Below are 26,194 nucleotides of genomic sequence, written 5' to 3'. Positions count from 1 at the left end.
TTTGGAAGACTTTTTTTGCCTCTTGCAGTAGGTGATTTCCAATACTGGCTTCCCTTCATTATTCATTGTTTTGTTTTTTTTCTCTCCAAAAGAAGGCTCAACATATAACCTGTTGTGAAATGCAGTTGTTACCTTTCCAGTTTAGGTTAGCCTTGTTGTGATTTCCTCATACTGCTTTACCTCCTAGCCAATCAGAAAAGCTCTGGAAAGACATGTCAGAATCTGAATGAATCCTCTACAGGCCGTTCAGAATTCTAGCAAGACCAAAACGACCCTTGAGACAAAAGAGAGACAAAAGAGAGGATCTTGATATTTTTCTTTTTTTCATGGTTTAACTAAAGCAATCTTGTCAAGCTCAGTAATAATGGCTTTTTGTTCTTATTTATTAGATTAGAAACCTGATGTATAAAAACCTTTTTTTTTTTTTGGAGATATTATTATTATTATTTAGAAAAGTCATTATTCTGATATTTTCTCTTTGAGATACTAATCACTTAGTATCTCACCATTATGACTTTTCTCAAACAATAATGACTTCAGTCATTATTTCAGTCGTTATTGTGAGATACCGAGTCCTTATTGTGATGCACTAAGTCATAATAGTGCATTATTTTTAAATCTGATTTATGTAGAGGCTGTTATTTTTTTCAGATATGTTAAATGGAACGACTGGGCTTCCATAATTAAGCTGGTGCTATCTGCTGTGCCTTTCTGACTGATAGAAATGGCATTGATTTATTTGGCTATCTGCATGACTTAAAGTGGGTGTGGCTCAGCTACTACAGTAGTTTGGCAGGCCTGTGTGTAAATCTTGACAAAAAAGGAGTTAAATGGGCATGGGCTGCCTGATTTCCATATATTCATTTTGAACAGTATTTCTGTACCTCACTTTAAAAAAAGCAGGTTAATGTTTTTGTTTTCCTACACATGGGCCCTATTAAAAAAACTCGTGTGCTTATGCTCTGAGAAATGGGTCAAAGGTTCATTGCATGGAATCTTAATCAGGTTACAGGCCTTCCTCAAACCATGGCCTTAAAAAACAAAGAAAAACCCAGCTCGATTCTCGTTTTTCTGGTGTCTAGCACAATAGCGCCCCTATTTGGGATGCACCAGGTCCGCCTGGCCCCGCGGCAGACCCTTTTGTTGCCTGTGCTCAGTAAACAGAGATCTCCATTCAGAAACTGTAGCGGCCCCTGAGCCCCTGACTGAGGTTGGCATTAGCCTGCGGAGGTCCGAGCTCCAAAAAGCCTCATTAATCACACACTGGATCGGTGTCACTGCCTGTGTCCCACACACACAGATGGGGCCTCGTGACCCCCTCCCACCCCGCTAACGTATTCCATCTCCCTCTGACCACCGACTGCAGATACACACGGTGGGGAATGTGGATGTGTTTGTTGGGAACGACCAATATCAGAACCTTTTGCTACCAATAAAATTGTTTTTTAAAACTAGTGTTTAATTAATTACATAGTGTGTCCCACCCCATCCAGTAATTGAGGTAAAATGGGCAATTAATTGTCTTATTAATTCAAGGTCATATCTTCTAGCGCTAGGCGGTATGCAGCTTATTGTTTGAAATATTTACATTTTTTAAAAGTCCATACAACAGTTTTTTACTCCTTTCAGATTTAAACAAAATTCAGTGCTGATTAGCTTCTAGCTTATTTAAATAAAGGTATCACATAATTAAAAGGGTATTGCGCTTAATATTTTGTTATTCTAAATTCTTCAATAATTATTCCATAAAATAGCTCCATCCCTCTGATTATGTCTGTCACCTAACAATCAGTTGTAATGTGTGACGTTTGCTGGTTTGTAGTGTTTTGTAGCCCAGTATAAGTTAGTTAGCTGCTAACCTCATGTTTGACATTTTGTATAATCCTGTGTGCACATTAATACACTTTTTTTTTCCCTATAGGCTTTTGGCAACGCAAAGACAGCCCACAACAACAACTCCAGTCGTTTCGGGAAGTTCATTCAGGTCAACTATCTGGAGAGCGGAGTGGTTCGAGGGTAAGCGCCTTGTATCTGTTCTGCATTTTGTGGTTGTGTCATTAGCTGAACGTCTACTGGAATCCAGCCTAAAAAGAACTGGTTCAGGAGTCCAGCTAATTTTTAGTCTCAAAGCCAGGTGTGTTAATTTGGGGTTGGAACTGAAGTCTGCTGGAAGGTAGGTGTTTGAGCACAGGGCTTGGCACAGATTATGGGATGTGAAAAGGTTTGTGTAGGATGGATTCTTTTGATGCTCTTGTGGAGACCCTTTTTTCTGCTCCAGAGTCTGTGGTTTATATTCATGTTGGAGTGAAATCACATGTGTAATTTTTTCCTGAAACTCTGAGAGAAGCTGCATGACTAGAAATAAGGAACAAATCGAGACTTGTATAGTCGTGGCAGTTCCTCTTTGCATGAACCTCCCTCTGTGGCTATATGATTTAAGCAATATTTTAGTGTTGCAGTTATTGTCATTAGGTTCATATTATGATTGAGTTTTTTTGCTATAAATATGAAAAACATTTAAAATTGGTTACCTTTTTTTTTTACCATGGTTATCATTTTTTATTCAGAATGAACAAAATGCAAAATATAACCCCAATGTAAATGTTAATCATTAAATACTTTTCTAGGCAATAAATGTGCAACTATGTTCATTGCTATGCAAAAGATAATGTGCAGTAATGTTGAACTAGGCAGACCTTTGCCACAAAAAACTGCACTGCTCATTCCTTCGAGCTGTTATTGGTTTCTTATATGATTTATAAAGCAGTTCTTCATTTGGCGTCTTTCTTGCAGCTGCTGAAATGGTTTTACACGGACAGACACAGTGGTGGTTAAAACTGACTTGCAGGGAGTCAGCCGGGGATTAGATCCAGGACCGACTCGCAGCGTGATTCCTTTCTTTTAGAGGAACAGGTTGTGCAGGGAGTAGCTTTTGTTCGATTCATAAGCCATTGTCCAGAAGTCTCCTTCTGACACAATACTCGCAGCTGACGCTGTGTGCAGAGCACGTGTGCAGTGCACAACAAAGCAGGGGCTGTGCCAGAGCGAGTACGGCAGCCAGGAAGGGTCAATAAACCAGAAAACAAAGCTGGCAGCTTGAGAGGATGCTTTCAGTCACTTTATTGTCCTGTGGCTGAATGCAGCCCCATGCAATCGCCTCCACTCTATTGATAAGCACTGAGTAAGTGGACACTGTTTGTTGCTTTTGTGTTGGACTGAGGGGATGCTTCTGTGGGTACTAGGGCTTCAGCGTTACATCGGCTGTTTAAAATGTTAATGCGGCAACATTTGGAACAGTACATTTGTGACTGCAATATATTTTTGGTATTGCATTTAATGTATTTGTACATTTTTGAGTATTTTTAAGTATTTATAGGTTTGTCCACTGCTTTGCCGTTGATGACACTTCTCAATTTTGCAGAAGTAGCATTTTATTGTAAAATATTCATAAGAAGGGAAATGTACTAAGATTATATGAGATATATAAATAGACAAATGTTTTTCTTGCAAGTGCAAGTCATTATTGTACCAGAGTGTCCTTGTGTTTTACTGGAGTATGATTTTACATTATATTACATGTCTGTGTATTCAATTCAAGCATGCTGCAAACAACTGTTTAACTGTGTAACTGATGTGGGAAAAAATATACCAAAACCCAATAACTGCCTCAGATATTCTTATTATTCTCACTTTTTATTGTTTTTTTTTATTACTGTTATTATTTTAACAAAGAATACAAGGAAGCCATGCCATTTGCACCAAATGCAGCACTCAGGTAAAACGTTCACTCAGCAAAATAATTAAGGGTGCATCCATTTCATGTGCATATATGTCTATTATTTATAATACATGTTTTAATCTCCAAAAAGACCTTTCGTTTTTTTTACGTTTTCTAAATGTTTATTTTTTCATTGACAGAAATGGACATAAAATATTAGTTTCTGTATCGGGCATCTGTAGTAGTAGTAGTGTGTTGTGTGTCTGGTGTGCTGTTATGTTTTGTTACGTGAAGTCCCTCCCACCACCCAGCTCTATGCATGACAGGTAAACATACTGGCATAGTGATCATGGTGCTTCATACTGTGATTGTGATATGCTTAAAAATACATTAAAGACTCATTGGGTAATTATTACATAGGTAGGCATGCATGGTTCAGACCAAAAATATACTATTTTATGCATCCCTTTTTGACGTTGTAGATGCCGTATTATCTGACGTTAGTGGCTTCCTTTTTCTCCAAAACGTCAAGAACATTCCTGTCTGCTGTTTATGGAAGCCAGAATAATCTCACCATTCCATCAGATGTATTCTTAGATGTGAACAAACTACAGCGAGGCGAATAGATGACATTAACTTGTTTTTGTTCATACCTTCAACAAATCAGATTAACTCTTATTTTAGCTGCCCGTGCCATCCTAATGCTACCATGTGTGAGGGTTGAACCACTCTGGCCTCAATGTCTTTGTTTGGTTTGCAGTATTGTTTGGGCCATCTGCCTCAGCTGTGCTATTGACCAAAAGCCCCTTGCACATTTGAATCCCATGCTTTATCTACTGCATTGCCAATTTGACTGCCAGCAGGCTGGCCTCATGATTATTTTCTCATTGATTTTTTCCCTGTTTGCTTTGTTGTTTTTTTGCAGGGCAGTGGTTGAGAAGTACTTGCTGGAGAAATCACGACTGGTGTCCAGAGAAAAAAATGAAAGGTAAAAATAATAATAGTAAACCAAATGGTGAACAAGAAATCTGAATTGGGTGCAAAATATATTGCAGTTGTCATGAACATCTCATTGCTGTTTAGCAATAAGCTTGTATTTTCAAGATTGCAACTTCCCAGAAGGAATAAACAGGGCTAGACATTATTATATCAGTATATATTGCATTGGACAATAAGGGTAATATTACTTTTAACACATTTCCTCTATTCCAGTATATCTGACAGCACCTTTTACTGACTGATGTTCACATTCATCAACATTCATCCGTTTTGGAATTTTTTTTATAGTTTTTAAATTGTTCTTATTTACTGTATACTGAAATTAAGTTTTATATATATACAGTTGTGGTCAAAAGTTTACATACACTTGTAAAAAAACATAATGTTATGGCTGTCTTGAGTTTTCAATAAGTTCTACAACTCTTATTTTTCTGTGATAGAGTGATCGGAACACATACATGTTTGTCACAAAAAACAGTCATAAAATTTGGTTCTTTCATAAATTTATTATGGGTCTGCTGAAAATGTCACCAAATTTGCTGGGTCAAAAATATACATACAGCAACAAAATTTGTCAATTTTGGTGATGTAGCGAGTTGTGTCAATCAAATTAGCTTCATGTCATGGCCTCTTCACTTCTTGTAAGTGATTCTGATTGACTACAGCTGTTGACTTCTCATGAGCCCATTTAAATAGGGCTCATTTGACCCAGTGATTAGACTCAGCTACAAAAGCTACAATGGGAAAGTCAAAGGAACTCAGTGTGGATCTGAAAAAGCGAATTATTGACTTGAACAAGTCAGGGAAGTCACTTGGAGCCATTTCAAAGCAGCTACAGGTCCCAAGAGCAACTGTGCAGACAATTATACGCAAGTATAAAGTGCATGGAACAGTTGTGTCACTGCCACGATCAGGAAGAAAACGCAAGCTATCACATGCTGCCGAGAGGAGATTGGTCAGGATGGTCAAGAGTCAACCAAGAATCACCAAGAAGCAGGTCTGCAAGGATTTGGAAGCTGATGGAACACAGGTGTCAGTCTCCACAGTCAAGCGTGTTTTACATCGCCATGGACTGAGAGGCTGCCGTGCAAGAAAGAAGCCCTTGCTCCAGAAAAGGCACCTTAAGACTCGGCTGAAGTTTGCTGCTGATCACATGGACAAAGATAAAACCTTCTGGAGGAAAGTTCTCTGGTCAGACGAAACAAAAATTGAGCTGTTTGGCCACAACACCCAGCAATATGTTTGGAGGAGAAAAGGTGAGGCCTTTAATCCCAGGAACACCATGCCTACTGTCAAGCATGGTGGTGGTAGTATTATGCTCTGGGGATGTTTTGCTGCCAGTGGAACTGGTTCTTTGCAGAAAGTAAATGGGATAATGAAGAAGGAGGATTACCTCCAAATTCTGCAGGAAAACTTAAAACCATCAGCCCGAAGGTTGGGTCTTGGGCGCAGTTGGGTGTTCCAACAAGACAATGACCCAAAACACACATCAAAAGTGGTAAAGGAATGGCTAAACCAGGCTAGAATTAAGGTTTTAGAATGGCCTTCCCAAAGTCCTGACTCAAACCCCATTGAGAACATGTGGACAGTGCTAAAGAAACGGGTTCATGCAAGAAAACCATCACATTTAGCTGAACTGCACCAATTCTGTCAAGAAGAGTGGTCAAACATTCGACCTGAAGCTTGCCAGGAGCTTGTGGATGGCTACCAAAAGCGCCTAGTTGCCGTGAAAATGGCCAAGGGACATGTAACCAAATACTAATGTTGCTGTATGTATATTTTTGACCCAGCAGATTTGGTGACATTTTCAGCAGACCCATAATAAATTTATGAAAGAACCAAATTTTATGACTGTTTTTTGTGACAAACATGTATGTGTTCCGATCACTCTATCACAGAAAAATAAGAGTTGTAGAACTTATTGAAAACTCAAGACAGCCATAACATTATGTGTTTTTACAAGTGTATGTAAACTTTTGACCACAACTGTATATGTGTTTGTGTGTGTGTGTGTGTGTGTGTGTGTGTGTGTGTGTGTGTGTGTGTGTTTCTGTGTGTGTGTGTGTGTGTGTGTGTGTGTGTGTGTGTGTGTGTGTGTGTGTGTGTGTGTGTGTGTGTGTGTGTGTGTGTGTGTGTGTGTGTGTGTGTGGCAATATAAAATTTACCCATGTTGTCCAGCTTTTTTTTCCGTTCTGTTGGTACATTTTTGTCTTTTTGCCTTTTTGGACTATTCTGTTAGTTTGATGATCCTGAAATATTGAGATCTTTTACGGACAACTGCTAGTTTCTTCATATGTCAAGGAATACTTACTTACTAACAAAAGCAGCCCACATTATGGAGAAAAAGTAATTAAATTGTTCGTCAATTTTAAGTCCAATTATGTCTCTAAAACATTGAAAATGCCTGAACTCGGTCATTAGATCAAATGCTATGGTAAAAGGCAGAATTGCCCATTAAAGCCAGTGGGGAATAATGTTTCATTTCTGATATTGTTTATTATCAGTGTTTGGTTATTTTTTAGTTACCTTTTCAGCAGGCTACTGTATTAATGAAAGCTGATGTTTATAGAAGTGCTCTGTCGGAATCTGATAGCAGTACTGGAAAAACTACTTCTGAATAGTTTTAAGCAGAGCTGTTTGTATCAGGGCAGGAAAGGGCTCTGTATCACCCCTTTGAAAAACAACCCTGGCTGTGTTTTGTCTCCCACACAGGAACTACCACGTTTTTTATTACCTGCTGGTGGGGGCCTCTGAGGAGGAACGCAAGGAGTACAAGCTCCTGCAGCCAGAAAACTACCACTACCTCAAGCAGGTGAGCACAGCCTGAAGGGAAATAGCTTTGAAATGGGTTCAGTTTTTACATGAATGTTTTTCTTAGCTTTATAGAAGTCTGTTTTCTAAACTTTTCTAAACATATGTTGAAATATATGAAATGGCAGTGTGACTAGTCCTAAACCTATTTCCTTTAATGTTTTTACTCACAGCATAACTTTGCAATAGAGGATGCAGATGACCTTCGTCATGACTTTGAAAGGTTGCAGCAGGCCATGGAGATGGTGGGCTTCCTGCCCGCCACCAAGAAACAGTGAGAAAAATAAAATGATAATTGGAATAATTCTTTTTTTTTTTTTTTTTGGTGGTAAAATTTGTTTAAATGTTACATTTCCCTTTTTTTTGTATAGATATATGATTGTTAAAGATAGAAGGTTAGGCACACGACTATGGTTTGGACAAACCATATCTACACAGAGTAATTAAGAGTAATGTATGCATAAGCATTGATCTGGGTTGTCAAAGTTTTAAAAAACAAAACATTGTTTTGAAAAGTAGCTCTGGCTAAATGTATGCACTACCGATGTTTGTCTCTGTCAAATGTAGCACAGGTGGGTAATCTAATTTTAACAAAATAACAAGTAGCCATTAAATGGCCAGATAATCTGCTATAAGACATTGTGGGGGGAAAAAAATACATTTTACATAATGTGTGTACAAATCATTACATACATTCTGCAAAACAACAGTTTAAGGAACCGAAATTCTAGCTGGTCTCTCTGACCTTTAAGGCCCTACAGTTCCAATAAAACAAATAATACTGGCTACCCAGCCCAGGAGCTTTGAGTCACTGTGTTTGGCAGTTTGGACGCCACGTTGCTCATAATCTGCACATGTTGACTCGTAGCGTTTATGTTGGCCGTAGAGGAAGTGCAGTGTCTGAAAGTGAGTGAGTCATTTTTGTTTAAATATGAATTAAAAACTCATTGTGGCTCTTGCAGGATTTTCTCTGTCCTGTCTGCCATCCTGTACCTGGGCAACGTCACCTACTCCCGGAAATCCACAGGCAGGGATGAGGGGCTGGATGTGGGTCCACCAGAAGTTCTCGCTAACCTCTCAGATTTATTGAAGGTATGATCATACATTGTAATTGAACACAGTGTAATATTTGTTATTATTAATAAGGCCAACATTCACTTGTGTGTGTGAAGAGTATGGTCAGTACTGAAGAACTTTTTGCCTAGATATACTTTACTGCCTAGATATTTATCTTTTCAGATTTACTTTTTAGTTGCATCCTTTGCATATTATTGAGTAAACAAATATTTCCGTTGCTTTTTACTTTTTATGAGTAACTTTAATTTGTGTTTGTGTGTGTGTGTTACACAGGTCAAAGAAGAGCTGTTAGTTGAGGCTCTTACCAAAAGGAAAACAGTTACAGTCAATGATAAGCTGATTTTGCCCTACAGTCACAGTGAGGTACAGAATTACACATTTCACCTTGATTTCCAACTGTGTGTTTTTGTTTGACTTCTGTTTAGCTAACTGCTTTTTCCTGCTTTAGGCAATCACAGCACGAGACTCCATGGCCAAGTCTCTGTACAGTGCCCTGTTTGATTGGATCGTCCTGCGAATCAACCACGCTCTTCTCAATAAGAAAGACATGGAGGAATCTGTTTCGGTGAGGAATGAATGATCTGTATTGGGCAGAAGCGATGGAAATTATTTAACACTCATGTTACATAATCTGATGACCAAGCTTGACATTTCATTTATGCTTCTGAGACCTGAGTGTCCTTTTAGCGTCCCACAAATATGCATAAATCATTTAAAATATAGTTTAGTTTTACACAGTTTTGGTAAAAAAAAGGACATAATTTGTTTTATTGCAAAAAAAAGGAAGTGTTACTTAATATATGAGGCAGGCTAACTATACACAAGATGTGTACTGTTGAACTGGTTCTAGTTACCTTTTTTCTAATAACTACAAGTGGTTATAAGAGAGGAGAATCTCTCGCTATCTTTAAGAAACTCCTGAAGACAGAGCTCTTCAAAGAGCACTTACTCTCCTAACACCTCTAACAAACTAACTAATTCTAACCTCATCTCCTTCTTCCTCTTCTCTACTCCTCTATCCCATTATTTCCCTCTGACCTCCTTAAGGCCCTATCTATAGATGCTTTATTTTTAACTTCTATTATTTTTGTACTTAACCTCTTCTATTATTTGCACTTCAATATTGTAAGTCGCTTTGGACAAAAGCGTCTGCCAAATGTAATGTAATGTAATGTAATATATTTATCTTTTTTATGAAATGTAGGATTATTATAACTCTGAATGTTAAACATTAGATACATATATATTTTGTTAGCAAATTTTCGTATTGGCAGATATTATGGTTATATTGGCACACTATAGTTTGGTTTACACAATTTGGACCTTGTGGTAGGGTGTACCAGTAAGGTACAGTGGAAGTAAGAAATTTCCCAGGCAAGCAAGACTGCAGTTACCATAGCAAAAGATCAAAACCCCAACACTACCCACAATATCATGCAAATCCAGTGGCTTACAGCTGAAGTTTTCTTGGTGTGACTAGTGCTTGTGAAATACTTACCGGTAGTTTACAGCGTGTACCCCACCCCCTGCACCCTGGAGATTTTGAACAAATGCTCATATTTTTATTAATATGCCTGGATTTCGCATGGTGTTTTTTATGGTACTGAGTTAAAATAATTTTTAAAAGATGGGAAAGTAACAGTGTTCTTGTATCTTGCTAATTTTGGTCAATCAGTAATACAGATGCTAAGCTTTTATTTTTAGCCATATTTTAGCCAAAACAAGCAGACCAACTGAGAATTGCATAATGTAACAAAAAACAAGCACTGGTGCAGACTATAGCAAATGTCCTCAGACTATAGCAAATGTCCAAGTTCTTTTCAGCTAAGAAATAAGCCTAAGATGTGATTTCCTTATAATTTCTCTCTAAATGTTAAACTTATTTCTTCTTTTTCCTGTAGTGTTTGTCTATAGGTGTTCTGGACATCTTTGGCTTTGAGGACTTTGAGACTAACAGCTTCGAGCAGTTCTGCATCAACTATGCCAATGAACAGCTGCAGTATTACTTCAATCAGCACATCTTCACGCTAGAGCAGGTCAGACTGCTTTACAGTGTGTTTGTTCTGGTTGTCAAAAATACAGTGGTTGGGGACCTGTCTAGTGTGTTTAAGATTTTAGTTCAGTTCTGTTAACATCCTGGATTGTTCATGATGTACAGAGTCATAAACAGAGCTGTAGTTGGTTTAATAGAAATTGTAAAAGCTCATTGGTAGGTATAACATTAAGAATATGTTAAATAAACATCTGGAATGTTTCAATGACTATATGGTGATTTAATCTTGAGCAACATTTTTGTGTCAAACTCTTAAAGCATTGCATAAAACATCTAAAGTTGTTTGTGCTTGTTTCTTTTTTAATAAAATAACTAAATATTTATAGGAAGAGTATCAGGCAGAAGGCATCACCTGGCACAACATCGACTACACTGATAACGTGGGCTGCATTCAGCTCATCAGCAAAAAGCCTACAGGTCTTCTCTATTTACTGGACGAGGAAAGCAAGTAAGACTTCCGGAATAACAGGCTGAGAATGTGGACTTGATCATGTTCTCTCTCTCTCTTTCTCACATTGTGTCTAAATTTAACTTCTCTTATTTTCATAGTGGTGTGAAATGACACACTGCTATTGAAACATTTAGTGAAGTAGTTGGAGTTAATTAAATAACATTAACATATTTTTTTTTGTTTGTTTTTGTTTCTTTCTTTTATTTTTCTCTTTCAGTGTGTTTCTCACACTGTTTTTTCTTCTATTCTTTTTTGTTTACTGTTTAAATTTCTTGTGTTTCCTTTTGTTGCTTCTATTTCACTCTGCCATACTTTCTCCTTTTTTTGATGTATTCTCTCTCTCTCTCTCCTCAGTTTTCCCCATGCTACAGATAAAACCTTACTGGCCAAATTCAAACAGCAGCATGAGAGAAACCCCTATTTTGTGGCCACCCCAGTGATGGAGCCAGCATTTGTCATCCGGCATTTTGCTGGGAAGGTCAAATACCAGATTAAGGTACTGGCATCCGTAACTCTTTATGTACATTTTACATATAGGATATTTATGCTGCTAAGACTGTGTTTTGTGGACAGACTGGAAGTATGTTAAATTATGTGGGATCAGAATTCATAGTTTCATTCGTTCATTAGTGTTATTTGAGAGGCATAATTTTAGAATTAATTTGTGATATTATTGATTTTTAAAGCAAGTTTAATACCTCACACCAGTACACGTCATTTAGCAATATTAATTAAGGCAGAGTGTCTAAGCAGTGAGGGTTTCCCCAATAAATAGTGTATATTTTTACCTGTTTAACACTATCCTCACCTTCCTGCAGGATTTCCGGGAGAAGAACACGGATCACATGCGGCCGGACATTGTTGCCCTGTTGCGGAGCAGTGACCGGGCCTACGTCCGACAGCTGATTGGGATGGATCCAGTAGCGATGTTCCGCTGGGGGATACTTCGGGCTGCTGTCCGCGCTTTGGCTGCATTTAATGAGGCCGGTCGCCGCTGGGCAGCAAAGAGCGCCGGTAAGTCATGCCGAGTTCATCATTAGAACCAGATTAGTGTATAAATCTGGATATGGGGTGTTTTTGTTTTGGTTTTAGGTTTTATTTTTAGCCTGCATGTGAAAGACCCTGTGTGTGTCGAAAGTCTGAACTTAAGACGATTAAACTCATGAAGGAGAGGGAGGGGTAGAGTAGCTTCTCAAAGGAGCATTGTTTTAATGAATGCATAATTAGACAAGTCACAGTCTTTCGTTATGTTGAAATGGCAGGAAACTTGTGTGTGCATGTTGAGAGAAATTACACGTATATATTCTGCATAATCAGTGTAGAAATGACTGCATAATAAAATGCCTAGTAGAGAAATACTACTGTAAACATCCAGTTTATAGTAACAGTATGAACTGAACTGCAACAAATAGCATTATATTTTATGTCTCATGCTATTATATTTTGTGTTTAATTTATTAAAATCGTAACTTGCCGTTGTTAATATTCTTTTTTTTTTTTTTTTTTTTTCGATCAGTTACTTATTGGGTCCTATATATATATATATATATATATATATATATATATATATATATATATATATATATATATATATCAAACAACAAAGTAGTATTAGCTATCAGATTATTAGACAACAGATGGGGGGAGTGGAAAAAAAAAAGGAATCCACAGATTTTTTTTTTTAAGAAAAATATTAAAACTACAATCATTATTAAATTTTTACCCCTTTGATGCCCTCTCTTGTGTGTTTCTCTGTGCAGGTGTTGTCAGACCTGCCTCCAGAGTTCCACTAGGGGAGCTGCAGAGGTCCAACACACAGATTGAAAGGATGTATCGGTAAGGCCTAAACTAAAGCTGCCTCTGGCTAGAATGGAGAGAGAGAGAGAGAAAAAAGGAGGAAGTGTTATGAGGAACTCGATCTCTTCCTGTGCTTTGCTTTTGTGTGGGGTGGTCATGTGACCTTTCTCTCCTCCCAGCAGCACAATGCAGGCAGGTTCATGCAAGAAAACCTGACCATGCTACATACTGCTTAACCTTACACTTAAATGCATTTAATTGATTAATGTCAGTAATTTAATGCATCACCAATGAGATTAGATTTGAAGAAATATGTACATTCATTTTAATACATATTTTAAAGTACAGTACTGCATAATCTGAATGTCCCATAGACCTTCACTGAACATGAATTACTGATTGACTGATTATTGATAGTTTAGTGTTCTCTTAACATTTGCACTGTGTTTATATATTATCCTGCTAAAAAAAGAGCCTGATAAAAAAGGCACGTAGACTTAACCATTACTGTTTAAATGCCTTAATAAATAAGGCTAAAATAATTCTTAATTAATTTAAATTATAGAAACATTTCCCAGTTACATGTTTAAAAGCTTATGTTTGCTAACTTGGACTGTTTTCCTTTTTTTTTGTGAAGCGCATATTTTACAAATAAGCACCCAAAATTGTGCATGATTTTAATAATCGACATTAAAATATATTATTATTATCTTTACAAAAAAAACATTAAATTGGTACTTCACAGAAAAAGAGAGCAGTATGCTGTCTGCATTGTTCCTGTGCTCTGATCTGGTGTTGGTTATCAGTTGCCTGTGGTCCAGTTTTCCCGTTTGCCTTCTAATTGACAAAACCTGTGAGGAGAGAACTGGTTGTAAATCGGCCCCTGCTGGCTGCTGTGGTCCGTTCTGTCTTTGAGTGATTGCCTGTGTGCTGTTTCTCCTCTACAGTCGTACGTCTATGCTCGATTTCTCCTTTGATCACTCAGAGGAGCGCCCCCTAGAGGCTTTTGAGGACATCTTTGCTAGTTATGAGAGTAAGAAGTAAGTTGCAGGAGGCAGAGCAGAGCAGGAGGTCTGGCAGGAGGAGCTGACTGCAGTGGGATATTATAAACATGATGAAACGCTCTACAGGACATTACTTTAGTGTAGCACATAGTTAGGATGGTCTTACTGTAAACAGAATAGTAGTAAATAAATGTGATCTTTCCTTGAAAACATGTAGCACAGCATTCACTGAGAGCAAGTCATTATTTTATGTTTAGGTTTTCTGTTTATAAAGCAAATTATTTTAATGCTAATTCCATGTAAACTCATTGAGTTATAAAAGTAGCATATACAGGTTATATCGTAGCACTATATTACCATTTAAAACTCTAATGCAAATGTTTAGTTAAAAAAAAAGTGCACAGTTAATGAAGGTGCAGTGCAAGCTGTTTATTCTTTACCTGTTAAAGATATTAGAGTGTATTATTAGCATTATTATTCGCTCCCCTGCCAGTGCATCCTGTTTGACCTCCTGCAGTTCTGAGCAGCGCGGTAGGTTCCATAATGCATGTTCCTCACAGAGCCAACCGTTCAGCACCAGTTTAACACCAGTTCCTGCCCAATGAGAGTAACACTTGCATGGAAATTCACCAGTACACTGAGCTTGTTCTCCCTGAGTGCATGTCGTTTGCACTCATTCCAAAGCATGGTTCAAAACCATACCATCATGCTTCTCACTGAAATCTCTGGATTCTCTGATGCTGTTTGTGGTAGAAGATGAAAGTCGCAGGCAAGCATGACCAATTTCAGATCAAATAGCAGACAGTGGTGTCCTTACTGGCAGTATAGGGTGATGGACACTATGACATCCAGGACAACACTATGCTCTTTAGACACTATTGTTTTGTTCTTCTTGGCTAGATTATATAATATTTATTTTAGAATTAAATTTCATTTATGCTGGATGCTCTTAAAATGTACATTACTGTGCAAAAGTTATAAACACCTGATTGTTTAAATGCAGTTAAACAATGTCATGAATAGCCATATAGGACACAGTTTTAGTTAAAATGTGTCCTTGATACACCAGCACACTTTGATTATCATCCCTTTATTTACTGTATTATTGTTAAAGGTGCTTAAACATTGTTCACATTGCTGCTTGTATTTTTTCCAGCAACAGCTGGTAAACACATTTTACTTTCTATATTATAGATTAACTATAATAAAGCAAGTGCTTTTTTTCTCTATATCCAGTAATTACAGCTAGTTAGCATTAGTTTATTGTGCCTGCATTAGGGTTTTTTTGGGGGAAAAAAAACTCTGCTTCTCTGCCTCAACATGGGCAGAAAAATATAAGTATTGTAGCTTATCAACTTATGACAGGGTCTGAAGGGTTTGCCCATTGATGAACACAAGACAATTAGTACTTAGCAAGTATTACTAATTAGTACTGGCTTTGGACCTTCATCTTCTACCACTGTATTTCCTGTGTAGGTTAAAGAGGGTATCTTTGTTTTTGGTGAAGGGTTTTCCTTTCCAGAGGTGTATTTGATTAACAATTGTGCTGGGTCCCTTTCCTTTTACCACACATTACCTCACTCTATCTGCACTTTCTCTCCTCGTCTTTCCACACCTGTCTGGCTGAATCAGGGATATTCACGCCCAAATTATGAGCTCCATTAAGGACTTGCAGTTGGATGGCGAGGATCCGCGTAAGCTGCTTCAGTCCTGGGGTCGTCTGCGGTTCCCACGCCACTTCCTTCAGTGAGTCTGGCGTCTGAGTCCCGTCTGGCCCCCCTGAAATAAACCCCTCAAACCCAGCCTGCTAACTCCTGCATCGTGCCATGTAGATGATTGATCCTTTGCTCGGCGTAATGTAGCATTCTGAGATGCATTCCAACATCCTTCACTGCTCATAAAGAGTAGAAAAGCGTCTGGTTTATAGTGAATGTGCCCCACACTGTGCAGCTCTAATAGACTCTCCTAACATGTTAGGCACTAATTTGTGCGCTTGCTCGAGGTAAAGGAATGTGGGGTTTATGAGCCGAGAGCTCAGCTTCATAGCTTTCGTTAGCTTGCTGCAGAAGTCTTCTGAACTGTTTGTGTAAAAGGGCTGTTTGTGTTGTTCATAAGTGCTAACCTAAGAAACAGAACTCACCTCTGTTAATTGTTTTTTTTTTTTGCTATGTTATATAATTATAACTATAACTGTTAAATGTTGCGTTTAAAATAGGGCAGGCTGATGTGCTAACCATGCATGAGCTGGCTGACCTTATTTCATGTATTTGAATGTATGGGCCTTCTTAAAATTCAGCATTATTTATGTGTTTAATTGCCTTTTAATATTCCCATGCAATAAATGCTACAATTAATATTATAAAAGTTAGGATATGCACCCCTGTATAGTCCACCCTATTCACATGGATAAATAGTTTTACTAATAATTAACAAATTAATTGTTGATTTATTTTATATTGACATGACATGCATTACAGCTGATAAATACAACCGTACAGCCTTTACTGCATGTCATACATGGATTGAAGTGTGAACCTGTGGTCTGTTATTGGGAACAGTATTGGCAACATCACTGTTATTTATTGATTATTGGCTTAGAAATTCCTGATGCAGGTGCTTGTTAATTACATTCTTATATTCATTAATCGGTAAGCAGCAAATCATAGTTCAAAACCAGTATAGAAGAATGCATTTCTCTCCTCAACGTCCCAGTATTCAATTATTTTGCTCCACATAACTGTTACCTTTACCCTCCTTCCAATGCATGGCTCACTCCCTGTACTAACACACAGTAACCTCTGGGCTCTGTCCCAACAAACCATGAACTTTCTTTTCCATTTCTCTCCCTCTCTCCTATACAGGAAGAACAAGAGCACCAAGAACAAGCAGCTCATTCCAAAGGTAAAGTGTACTTTACTTGTGATTGTATGGTTCAGTGACCTACAATTTTTTTTGCCCGTTTAATCCAAAAACTTTCCCTTTAGTTTTGGTAACTCATCTGTTGATGCACAGATTATCTGCCCCATCTATTACTGGAACTATAGGGCCTCTAGTGACCATAATATATTAGATATAATTATATATTATATATAATATGTATAATATATCTCGCAGCAGTTTCACTAGTAGTGTGCTCTGATTTGGGCATAACAGTATTGATGGTGTTTATTAAGCAAAATACGCTTATATTAGACCCAACCGTTTAGCAAGGAGTAACTCTCTTTTAAAAAATGAATATATTGGTCCTTTAGTTTTCATTATTTAGTATCAAAATCAGCAAAAAAGATGGCCAATTGTGATTGGCTTTGCATCTTTTTTCAGTGTGTCTGATTATCCTTATGTCCTTGTTGTTCAGAACCTGCTGGACTCTCGTTCGCTCAAGTTCATTGTGGGTCTTCATGACCGCACCACCAAATCTCTGCTGCACCTGCACAAGAAGAAAAGGCCCCCCAGCATCAGCGCTCAATTTCAGGTAAAATAACAATAAATTAAAAATGTTTACTGTGCCATTTTTTTTTATGAAATATTTTTTATGTATGTGTTCACTGTTCATCTTTCCTCTGTAGACCTCCCTCAGTAAGCTGCTAGAGACGCTTGCGAAGGCTGAGCCTTTCTTCATCCGCTGTCTCCGCTCCAATGCTGAGAAGGTTATAACTGCTCTTTAACACACACTGCAGAAAGCAATTATGTATACAGGCCTTACACTGAAACCCCGTTGTGTTTTTATCTTATTTTCATGCATTGTTTGGAACGTGTTTGTGTGTGAGAACAGAAGGAGATGTGTTTTGATGAGGCACTGGTCCTGCAGCAGCTACGATACACAGGTATGCTGGAGACGGTGCGCATCAGGAGATCGGGCTACGGTGCTAAATACACCTTTCAGGTAAACCACTGATCATATCAATATTAATGCTTCTTCTTTATTATTTTCCTCCATATATAATAGGTAGTAGCCTATAGGCTGCTACATAGCCCAAAGCCCATTAACAGAAAACAACAGTGTAAAAATAAGGGACCAATTACCTGGCTGATGGAGATCATATCATATATCTCTGTCAACAAACAATGTTTTAGCATTGTACAAATGTTCAGATTTGACTGATGTTTAAGTGACTCTACATTACCTGAAATATCTGCATTTTCCTGCTAATATGTACTTTAAAAATGCTACGTTTCGGTATAGGCCCACAATTCCTGTATCTGTGCATCTCTAATGATCTTTGGTTTAACAGCAGTATTTCACTAGGCTCTTTGTTTCATATCACAGGAATTCATTGAGCAGTTTCGTGTGTTGCTGCCAAAGAATGCCTCATCTCAGGAAGACATAGCAAATCTGCTGCAGAAATTTGGCTTGGACCCCAAAACCTACCAGATTGGGAAAACAAAGGTAAGGTTCCTGTCTGTGCTTAGACTGCTTAAAACTAGGCCAGTTTGCTTTTCATAGTTTGCTTAACTTTTGTTATGATTTTCCAGGTGTATCTAAAAGAGCCTGAGAGGCAAAAGCTTAAAGACATTCTCCACAAAGACGTCATGCAAAAAATCATCTTCCTGCAACGCTGCTTCCAAGCTAAATTGCTAAGAAGTTACTACCTCCAGTTAAGGGAAGCAGCCATCTTTGTTCAGGTGAATTCATGGTCATTTTAGCTATACGTTTATTTGGGTTATAACAACTGGGTTATTTAAGGCAAAAAAATTTTTTATCTTGAACATGGAATTGTAGCATAACTGTGTAAACTTCAAATCAGTTTTAATTCAGTTTTCTGAATCATAACTCATGCAGATATGTATCTTTATCTATCAGAATATTATTTATTAAGCAATATGCAGTATAAAGAACATTTTTAGTGTTGTGATGGTGTCTTGTGTGCTTGATTTACAGCGCACTTGGAGAGTTTGCCGAGAGAAGCGCTATCGAGCAGCTACTGTAATTCAGGCAGCATGGCGATGCTTTAAACACAGGGCAGAATACAAGCATCGGCGTTCTTCCGTTACAAAGATCCAGGCATTAGCCAGAGGCCAGTCAACCCGCAAAAGGTAAAGAAAAAACTTACAAAAGAGATCACGTTTACATTAAGTGATGAATTTGCCTCATGTGCAATATTAGAAATAATGTTTGTTACAAATTAATTTTGTACTGTTAGAATAAGTATGATTTTTTTTTTTTGTGAACAATGCATATGAAGAATGTGTGGATTTTTAACAAATTTTAAATTAAGCTTGAGCCAGAGTTATCGCATATCCTGATGTGCTACTTAACTTTGAATGTTTAGCTTTTGCATTTTAAACACAATTCAAACATTCACAGTTTATTGTGTTAATATGTTGTTAGGTACCAATCTCTGAAGGAAGAGAAGAGGAAAAAAGAAGAGGAGGAAGCTCAGAGGAAGAGAGAGGAGGAAGAAGAGGCAGCCCGGCGTGCCCAGGAGGCAGAGGAGGCTGCCAGGAGAGTACGAGAGGCGGAAGAGGCCGCCAGGAGACAAAGAGAGGCAGAGGAAGCAGCCAGGAGACAGAAAGAAGCAGAAGAGGCAGCTAGGAGACAGAAAGAGGCTGAAGATGCAGCTAGACGAATGAAGGAAGCAGAAGAGGAAGCTGCTAGGCTTGCTCTAGAAGCAGAACAAGAAATTGCTGAGCAAAGGAAGAAGGAAGACAGTTCACAGAAGCAGACTAATGAGACCTTAAATGAAAATTTAGTTAATTTTGATGTAAGAGAAGGGGAAAGGGGCAAAGACATCAGGGTTGAGGCTGGTCCTTATCCTAAAACACCTAAGATCCAGGATGGATACCAAAACCAGGAATTTATGAAGCTAAGTGAAAAAGATGAGGAAGAAGATCCTGTTTGGAAGCTTCAAGAAGATAACAAACACCATAAAACACCAATTGCTGTGCTGCAAGAAACAACTTCTGCTCCAACTGATCTCCCAGAGGTTAAAATTTCCACTTCTGTTTCTCCAGATGAAGACAAAAACCACCAACCTGCCACCCCTGTGACCCCATCTGATCAGTGCAAGCCTAAAACTCCTTCACTCTGTAAAATCCCCGCCTCTAAAAGCCAGGAGAAGAGGGAGTTGAGGCGACAGCGTGGTTTGGAGCACAGCCAGAGGGAGATTCAGCGAGCAGCTTCAATTAGCAGAGAAGAGCCTCCACAGAAAAGCCCAGTTGGACCTGATGGCAGGCTAAATGAACGATCCAATAGCAAAGAGCTGGACCAGTATACGTTTGTGGCCTGGAAAAGTGAGAAGACTAAGAAGGATACAAAGGATGAGTCTGAGATGGCAATAAAAGAGGTTAAAGATGAGTTAGAGACAACGAGGAAAGAAGTTAAGGATGAGGGGGAAAAGCCAAATAAAGAGGCTAAAGAATTGGTACAGAAAACCACTCCTGAGAAGACTACGAATGAGGAAGGGGAGAAAGCTAAAAGAGAGATTAAAAATGAGGGTGAAAAGGCTAAAAAAGAAGCTAAGAATGAAGCAGAGAAAGCTTCAAGAGAACCCAAACAGGTCACCTCTGGTCCAGTACGACCCACCACCTTACCCTTGGATGTGCCAGGCTCCAGGCCTGATAGGAATGGCCATGGTGAAGCATCCAGTCTCCCTAGTAGTGCCGTGCACCTCGAAAGTAAAAGCAAGGCTTATAGGAGCAATACCCACCCAGAAATCGCAAAGACTGAGTCCCAAAACCAACAGGACAGGAGGTCCAAAATGCAACAGTAAGACTTTTTAAGTACTGATTCCCTGAGTTGTCTTAACCATAAGCTTATTGTTATTACTGTACATTTGATTTATATTTTTTTGTTTATTTGCTAATGGTATTAATATTATTAAGTGTTGTGCACTCTTGTAACTCTGGTACAGTTACTGCGGTAACTCAGGATTAATGGACACAATCGACAAAGTCACTATTGCGATTTATTTGTGTTTTTTTTTTTTTTCCTAGGATTGCGACGTCCCGATCCTTAGATGATGTTTATGAATTTGGAACATCAGGGCCCAGTTCTTCTTCAGTTGTACAGGTAATGTTGAGTGTCTGCTGGAGAATCATTCCTCTCTTAAGATCAGGAGTTGGAAGAGGAGAAAATATTTTAAATAATGGTATCAGTTTCTTGGCGTGACCATCCTTGCTACATCTATTATACTAATTCTGAAAACAGAGTGGTCTGGTAGGTTTGTTGGTTTCTAAACAAACTTATAGACTGATGCTTTAAAGTCAGTTAACCCATAGTTACCCTAACGATCAGAGTTAATAATTTAACCTCATTTGAATACCTCATTGATTTTATTTGAGATGTGTTCTATGAAAAATATTATTGTAGTGCCATATGTATTTCCCATCTTCTTTTGCTCATTATCCTGCAGATATTCAAATAAGAAAATGAGATCCTTCCCTCTCCAGGTATTTCAGAACAGACTAGAAGTAATCTAGCAGTAGTCACTGATATCACTTGTGTATATATGTATTTCTCTGGCTTACTCAGGGCGACGTACGTTGTCGCAAGTGTCCCAGGCGCAGGCGTCGGCTAGGCTTTGTACGCAACTGCTTGATGGTTAAAAGTGCAGAAATGGAGGATTTGGATTGTTGGACTTTCCCCAGTGCCCCCTCAGATCCACTCCAGGTCACGTATCATTATCTGAGTCATTCAGGAGCTGTAGCCTTTGGTCTGCTTGGGGAGGCTGGATACATGTGCTGTGAATCAAGAAGATGATGCTTTCCCTCCTTAACTGTTCTGGGGAAATCAAATTGTGCAAGCAAATCATGAATGAACAGCAAATCATCCAGAGTCTCATCAGATTTGAGTTAATGTTAAGTACATTGATTGTTGATTTTTAAATTTAGAGGGTATGAATGTAACATCACAGTTGGGGGAGAGTGAGTGGCGATGTTCGGGAAGTAGCTGTTGTTTAATTGACCAGACAAATAGATTCAGAAAAATTCAGAGCTTTTACAGAAAGCTAGAGAAGTGAGAAGCAAATGGATTGCTGTAATTTGCAGAACAATCAGAAATCCAGACTCGGAAATGTGTATGATTTCAGGTTTTGCTTAGTGCAGTGGTTCTCAGTCCTGATCTTGAACACCACTCTTCTGCCGGGTTTAAAGTCTGTTTTAATTACATCACACCTTATCTAGCCAATTTACCAATTGATGATGTGTTACAGTAGGAAAACAAACAAACCAGCGGTGGGGCAACGTACTGATGTCCACAGACCTTTTGTTCTTAAGTAATTTTGATAGATCTCTGTCAAGCCCAACTACCTTTAACTTGAGTTTATAATTGCTTGTAAGCATAAAAGACTGACAGATTACATGATCATTGAACATTACTCAGACATGGTGACACTCCTGAATTTTCTCCCTCAATCGTGTTATTATTACAAAAATACTTACCGCCCCATTACTACAGGCATTTGTATATAAAGCTTTGCTTTAGTAAGCAGTGATGATGATCCTTTGCTCATTTTTTATTTCTAGCAAATGCCAGCATTTTACAATTAAAGTATGTTTTTTTCTTATGGTTCTGTTTTCCTTTACATTGCACAGGGCTAGTCAAAAGTTGCAGGACACCCATGAACTGTACATAGCCTAAAAGGCCTTCTCGCCTATTACTTACAGGGGTTTCTATATATGTAATTTTCTCTTACCTTTCATTTTCAAAATAAAAGGATCTCCTGCAACTTTTGACCCTGTAAAATAATGTGAAGAATATTTTCTATTATTAATTATTATAAAAACTTTAATGAGTGTTTACGATTCTGCTCTGACTGCACAGTATGACTATATAATCATCAATAGTTAAAAATCTTTGGAATTGATGTTCAGTAGTAAATATGCATTGTTGTACATAAATATGAAGGTAGACAATATTTTTTAAAGCTAGAATTGATATTCAGTGAGTGTTATGACACTACTGTGTAAATAAATGTTGCTTGTGTCACACGTGTGTATTAAGTGTAACAATAAAAACTATTAGAATTTGTGTGATAAGATTGAAATGCAATAAGATTTGAGATTTCATACGTTTGTATTGCTCTCATATCTATCACCAACCATTTGACCCATTAGAGTCAAAGAGTTATGCCACAGCTTGATTTTGCTTTTCACTGTTTGCTTTTCAACTGGTTGCCCTGGCGTCTAAAAGGCAGTTGATGTTGGCTTAGGCCTGAACTAAATTTAGGTCATAATAAACAAATCTAAAATTAGATGATTTCTTATACATTAATTTGCTTATGGTGTGCAAGCTGGAAAATATGGGACAACTGCAGCAGTTGATCATGGTGGTGGTGCCAACTATCTCTTGCTCTGTTGAGGTAATGTATGTTTTGCCTGGATTCATTTGCAAGTAACAGGGAGTTGGACCTGCTACTACCCTTTTAGATTCATGGACTGTTTTTTTGATTAGAAACACAGCACACATAGGTGCACTTTATAGGTGTATAGGAACTGTTGTTATAACGGTCGGTTTATAACCCATAAAGTGCACCTATTTGGAAGGTGTTTTCTGAAAAAAATGGCCGATAAGGGTGGGTAGCAGGTTAATATACCGTTAGATGAACTACGAACTCTGTGTTTGCCTTTAGTGAAATTGTCTGTGGTGTTTACAGGCGCAGTCCCGTGCTGTGGACATTCCACATGGAGGGAAAACTGTGAGGATACAGGATTCCTCAGGCCCCCAGGACGGCCCTCACGCCCATCCACCCACTCCTGAGAGGTAACTGCAGATATAGAGAATGCTGTTTTTTTTTTTTTTTTTTGCTTGTTTTTTTTTTTTTGTTACCACTGTCAAGAACTTCTCTTAGATCGAGTAGTAATGCTCATGTAAATAATAATAATCATAAAGAGTTTTTTAGACATTAACATTAAGATATTGCAACAACAATAATTGCTCTTTTATTTAAACTCTCAAAACATTGTTGTTGGAGGTGTCCCTCATTTACAGTAGAGCCAACCCTGTACCTAAAATGTTGTGGAATTCGGTTGTATATTACTATAATTTATTATTAACATGGAATTGTATTAACCAGGGTTATTTATTATGGTAGTTATGATTTTAGGTATTGAAAATTTTTTACATAGTAATCTACCTCAGAACTGCTGATCTTCAGATTACCTTCTGACTTTTCTCTGAGGCATCAGAAAGAAAGAGACTCACTTTAAACCAGTCTATTCAGAGATTGCCTGTGCCCTTCTATGGTTTATCTGGGCTGTTGCTCACTGACGTGAAGAATTCAGTCCCCTAGTTCTGGCATTCTCCGGCTGATCAGCCCTGAGTGACTCGATGCCTTTTTTGTGTGTGAGTCTAAATGAGTAAACTCTTATCTGAAGTGAAATGCCGTCACACAGGAAACCTGACTCATAGGGCTCATGGGAAAGCAGTAGCCCTGTCTGAGCTTATCTGTCTTTCTCATTTATCTGACACTTCACATGAGTTTTTTTTCTTCACTCCCTCATATATATATATTTGCAGATTAGCTGCTATGGGAACAGAGAGATTCCTTCAGTTTCTAAAAAAATGTTGGGCTCTCAGCTCTGCAATGTTTAGATGGAAGAATCACAGAGACTCTGCCAGACTCCACATTTACTCTGTTTCTGTATTGCAGGGGATATTTTTCATGTTCCCTAGGCTGTCTAAAATGTTAAAACAAGAATGTGCTCCATAAATCTGTAGTGTTTTTTTTTCTTCCTCTTGAGTTGCTCTGCAAGCTCTCTGGCCTTCATCATCTTAAAGGCTAAAGCTGTTTATTTAAAGAACAACACTAGGACCCAGTTATATTTTTGGTTAACTGAGTAGGCAAATTAATAAGTAGAATTTTATTCGGTACATTCATACAATTCTGACACAGTGTAAAGAGCAGATTCATATCTCAAAAAGTTTGTCACTAGACAGTGACAAAATGCTGTATTTCTTTTTAAAGTTGGTACAGGTGTAGGATCCATATTTCCACGTCTGTGAATCAATCAAGTGACGTTTTAGTGCATGAAAGTAGGGAAAAATAAATGATAGCAGGCAGTATAAACAGTTATGAATGTAGTAAAGTGTTAAAAGATTTATTCTTCTTTGTTGTGTTTTACAGATCAGCAGGCTTCTTTAGAAAGATCCTGAAGAAGCGTCCTCATAAAGAGGCTCATACGCCAGAAGATGGAGAGCTGACTATGGCTGCTTCTTTGGCAGACAAAGCAGAAGGTTCCTTTTATTATTCTCTACATTTTTTGTATATTTATAAAACCAGGCAAATGTTGTGGCAGCAAACCTCTAGCTTGTATTTTGTATGTGCTTGTGTTCATTTAAACAAAAGCAGTGTGCAGTACAGCAGATCTGTTAGAAACGTATGAACATCGCTGGATGTAGAAATTTGTAATAATTATTAATTATTAATAAAGTCTTCAGTTAGCACACTGATAATTGGGGAGATATAAGCTTCTGTTTTAAACATAACCCCTGACCGAGTTCTTATTTTCTCTCTCACTCTTTCTCTCTTTCAGCCACATCTCCCACACGTGTTCATCACTCAGAACCACCCAGCGGACGTCCGAGTCGCAACCCAACTATTAAGATCAGCCGAGCCACCCGGGTCACCGAGCAGTGGAACGCCTCTTTGGACCGAGAGATCACCAACGCTAATGAGCTCCGGCACCTGGACGAGTTCCTCGGAAATCAGGTCTCAGAGTGAAAAACACACACACACAAAAAAAAATTATCCAAATATGATTTAGCACATAAATTTACACTATTATACAGGTATTTGGACTAGATAGGGCAATGACTAATCTTGCTGTGAAGGTTTACACATTTTTCGCGCACTTGTATCCTTATTTTTAAAATGTCTTGTGGTTATTTAGGAATTCATGTAAATAGAACACATTATTATCAGTATTATTATTGTTGTTACTATTATTATTAATCGTTCTCATCTCTTTCTCTCTGGTACAGGTGAATGATCTGCGCTCTAGAGGAAAGCAGCTGTCTGCAACAGAGCACATCTTCATTACAGCCACCATGCAGTTCAGAGCGGATATCAAAAGCATGTACTCTGTCGCTGTAAGTACAGACAGTAGATTTATACACTTAGCTTAAAGGAGAATTAGGCTGATCAAGCCCATAGTTTCATACACTGTGTCTAGAATAATTTTTGATGGCACAGATTTAGTGCTGGTTTTGTGTGCTATCTTTAAGATAGAGAGATAGATAGAGAGATAGATAGAGAGATAGATAGAGAGATACTTTATTTATCCCGAAGGATTTTTAGGCAATTCAAAAGTTGTGTTGTCATGAATCGGAAACACTTGTTTAACAC

The 26,194-nt window shown here is 38.1% G+C and overlaps 1 protein-coding gene across 13 annotated transcripts in view; it reads left to right on the top strand.

Annotated features, from left to right (window-relative positions):
- LOC103035794 (unconventional myosin-IXb) overlaps nucleotides 1-26,194 on the top strand; it is a 67,760-nt gene that overhangs the window by 32,095 nt on the left and 9,471 nt on the right. For 7 of the 13 annotated variants that reach the window (XM_049465426.1, XM_022669842.2, XM_049465425.1 and 4 more), the window contains 27 exons: nucleotides 1,922-2,016; nucleotides 4,644-4,706; nucleotides 7,430-7,529; nucleotides 7,702-7,802; nucleotides 8,491-8,620; nucleotides 8,879-8,968; nucleotides 9,054-9,170; nucleotides 10,507-10,641; nucleotides 10,985-11,106; nucleotides 11,464-11,605; nucleotides 11,928-12,123; nucleotides 12,870-12,945; nucleotides 13,854-13,946; nucleotides 15,543-15,656; nucleotides 16,772-16,811; nucleotides 17,266-17,382; nucleotides 17,477-17,557; nucleotides 17,683-17,793; nucleotides 18,178-18,297; nucleotides 18,384-18,533; nucleotides 18,790-18,944; nucleotides 19,240-20,616; nucleotides 20,844-20,919; nucleotides 23,504-23,610; nucleotides 24,974-25,083; nucleotides 25,383-25,558; nucleotides 25,831-25,938. In XM_049465426.1, the coding sequence (XP_049321383.1) occupies nucleotides 1,922-2,016; nucleotides 4,644-4,706; nucleotides 7,430-7,529; nucleotides 7,702-7,802; nucleotides 8,491-8,620; nucleotides 8,879-8,968; nucleotides 9,054-9,170; nucleotides 10,507-10,641; nucleotides 10,985-11,106; nucleotides 11,464-11,605; nucleotides 11,928-12,123; nucleotides 12,870-12,945; nucleotides 13,854-13,946; nucleotides 15,543-15,656; nucleotides 16,772-16,811; nucleotides 17,266-17,382; nucleotides 17,477-17,557; nucleotides 17,683-17,793; nucleotides 18,178-18,297; nucleotides 18,384-18,533; nucleotides 18,790-18,944; nucleotides 19,240-20,616; nucleotides 20,844-20,919; nucleotides 23,504-23,610; nucleotides 24,974-25,083; nucleotides 25,383-25,558; nucleotides 25,831-25,938 (4,302 nt within the window). Of the gene's footprint in view, nucleotides 1-1,921; nucleotides 2,017-3,084; nucleotides 3,182-3,732; nucleotides 3,776-4,643; nucleotides 4,707-7,429; nucleotides 7,530-7,701; nucleotides 7,803-8,490; nucleotides 8,621-8,878; nucleotides 8,969-9,053; nucleotides 9,171-10,506; nucleotides 10,642-10,984; nucleotides 11,107-11,463; nucleotides 11,606-11,927; nucleotides 12,124-12,869; nucleotides 12,946-13,853; nucleotides 13,947-15,542; nucleotides 15,657-16,771; nucleotides 16,812-17,265; nucleotides 17,383-17,476; nucleotides 17,558-17,682; nucleotides 17,794-18,177; nucleotides 18,298-18,383; nucleotides 18,534-18,789; nucleotides 18,945-19,239; nucleotides 20,617-20,843; nucleotides 20,920-23,503; nucleotides 23,611-24,973; nucleotides 25,084-25,382; nucleotides 25,559-25,830; nucleotides 25,939-26,194 lie in introns of those variants that run through there. The other 6 variants (XM_022669844.2, XM_049465435.1, XM_049465434.1 and 3 more) reach the window with 5 other exon arrangements.

Source organism: Astyanax mexicanus, chromosome 16, assembly GCF_023375975.1.
Source record: "Astyanax mexicanus isolate ESR-SI-001 chromosome 16, AstMex3_surface, whole genome shotgun sequence".
In the NCBI taxonomy this organism is placed as follows: domain Eukaryota; kingdom Metazoa; phylum Chordata; class Actinopteri; order Characiformes; family Acestrorhamphidae; genus Astyanax; species Astyanax mexicanus.
This window is presented reverse-complemented; position numbering and strand designations above follow the sequence as displayed.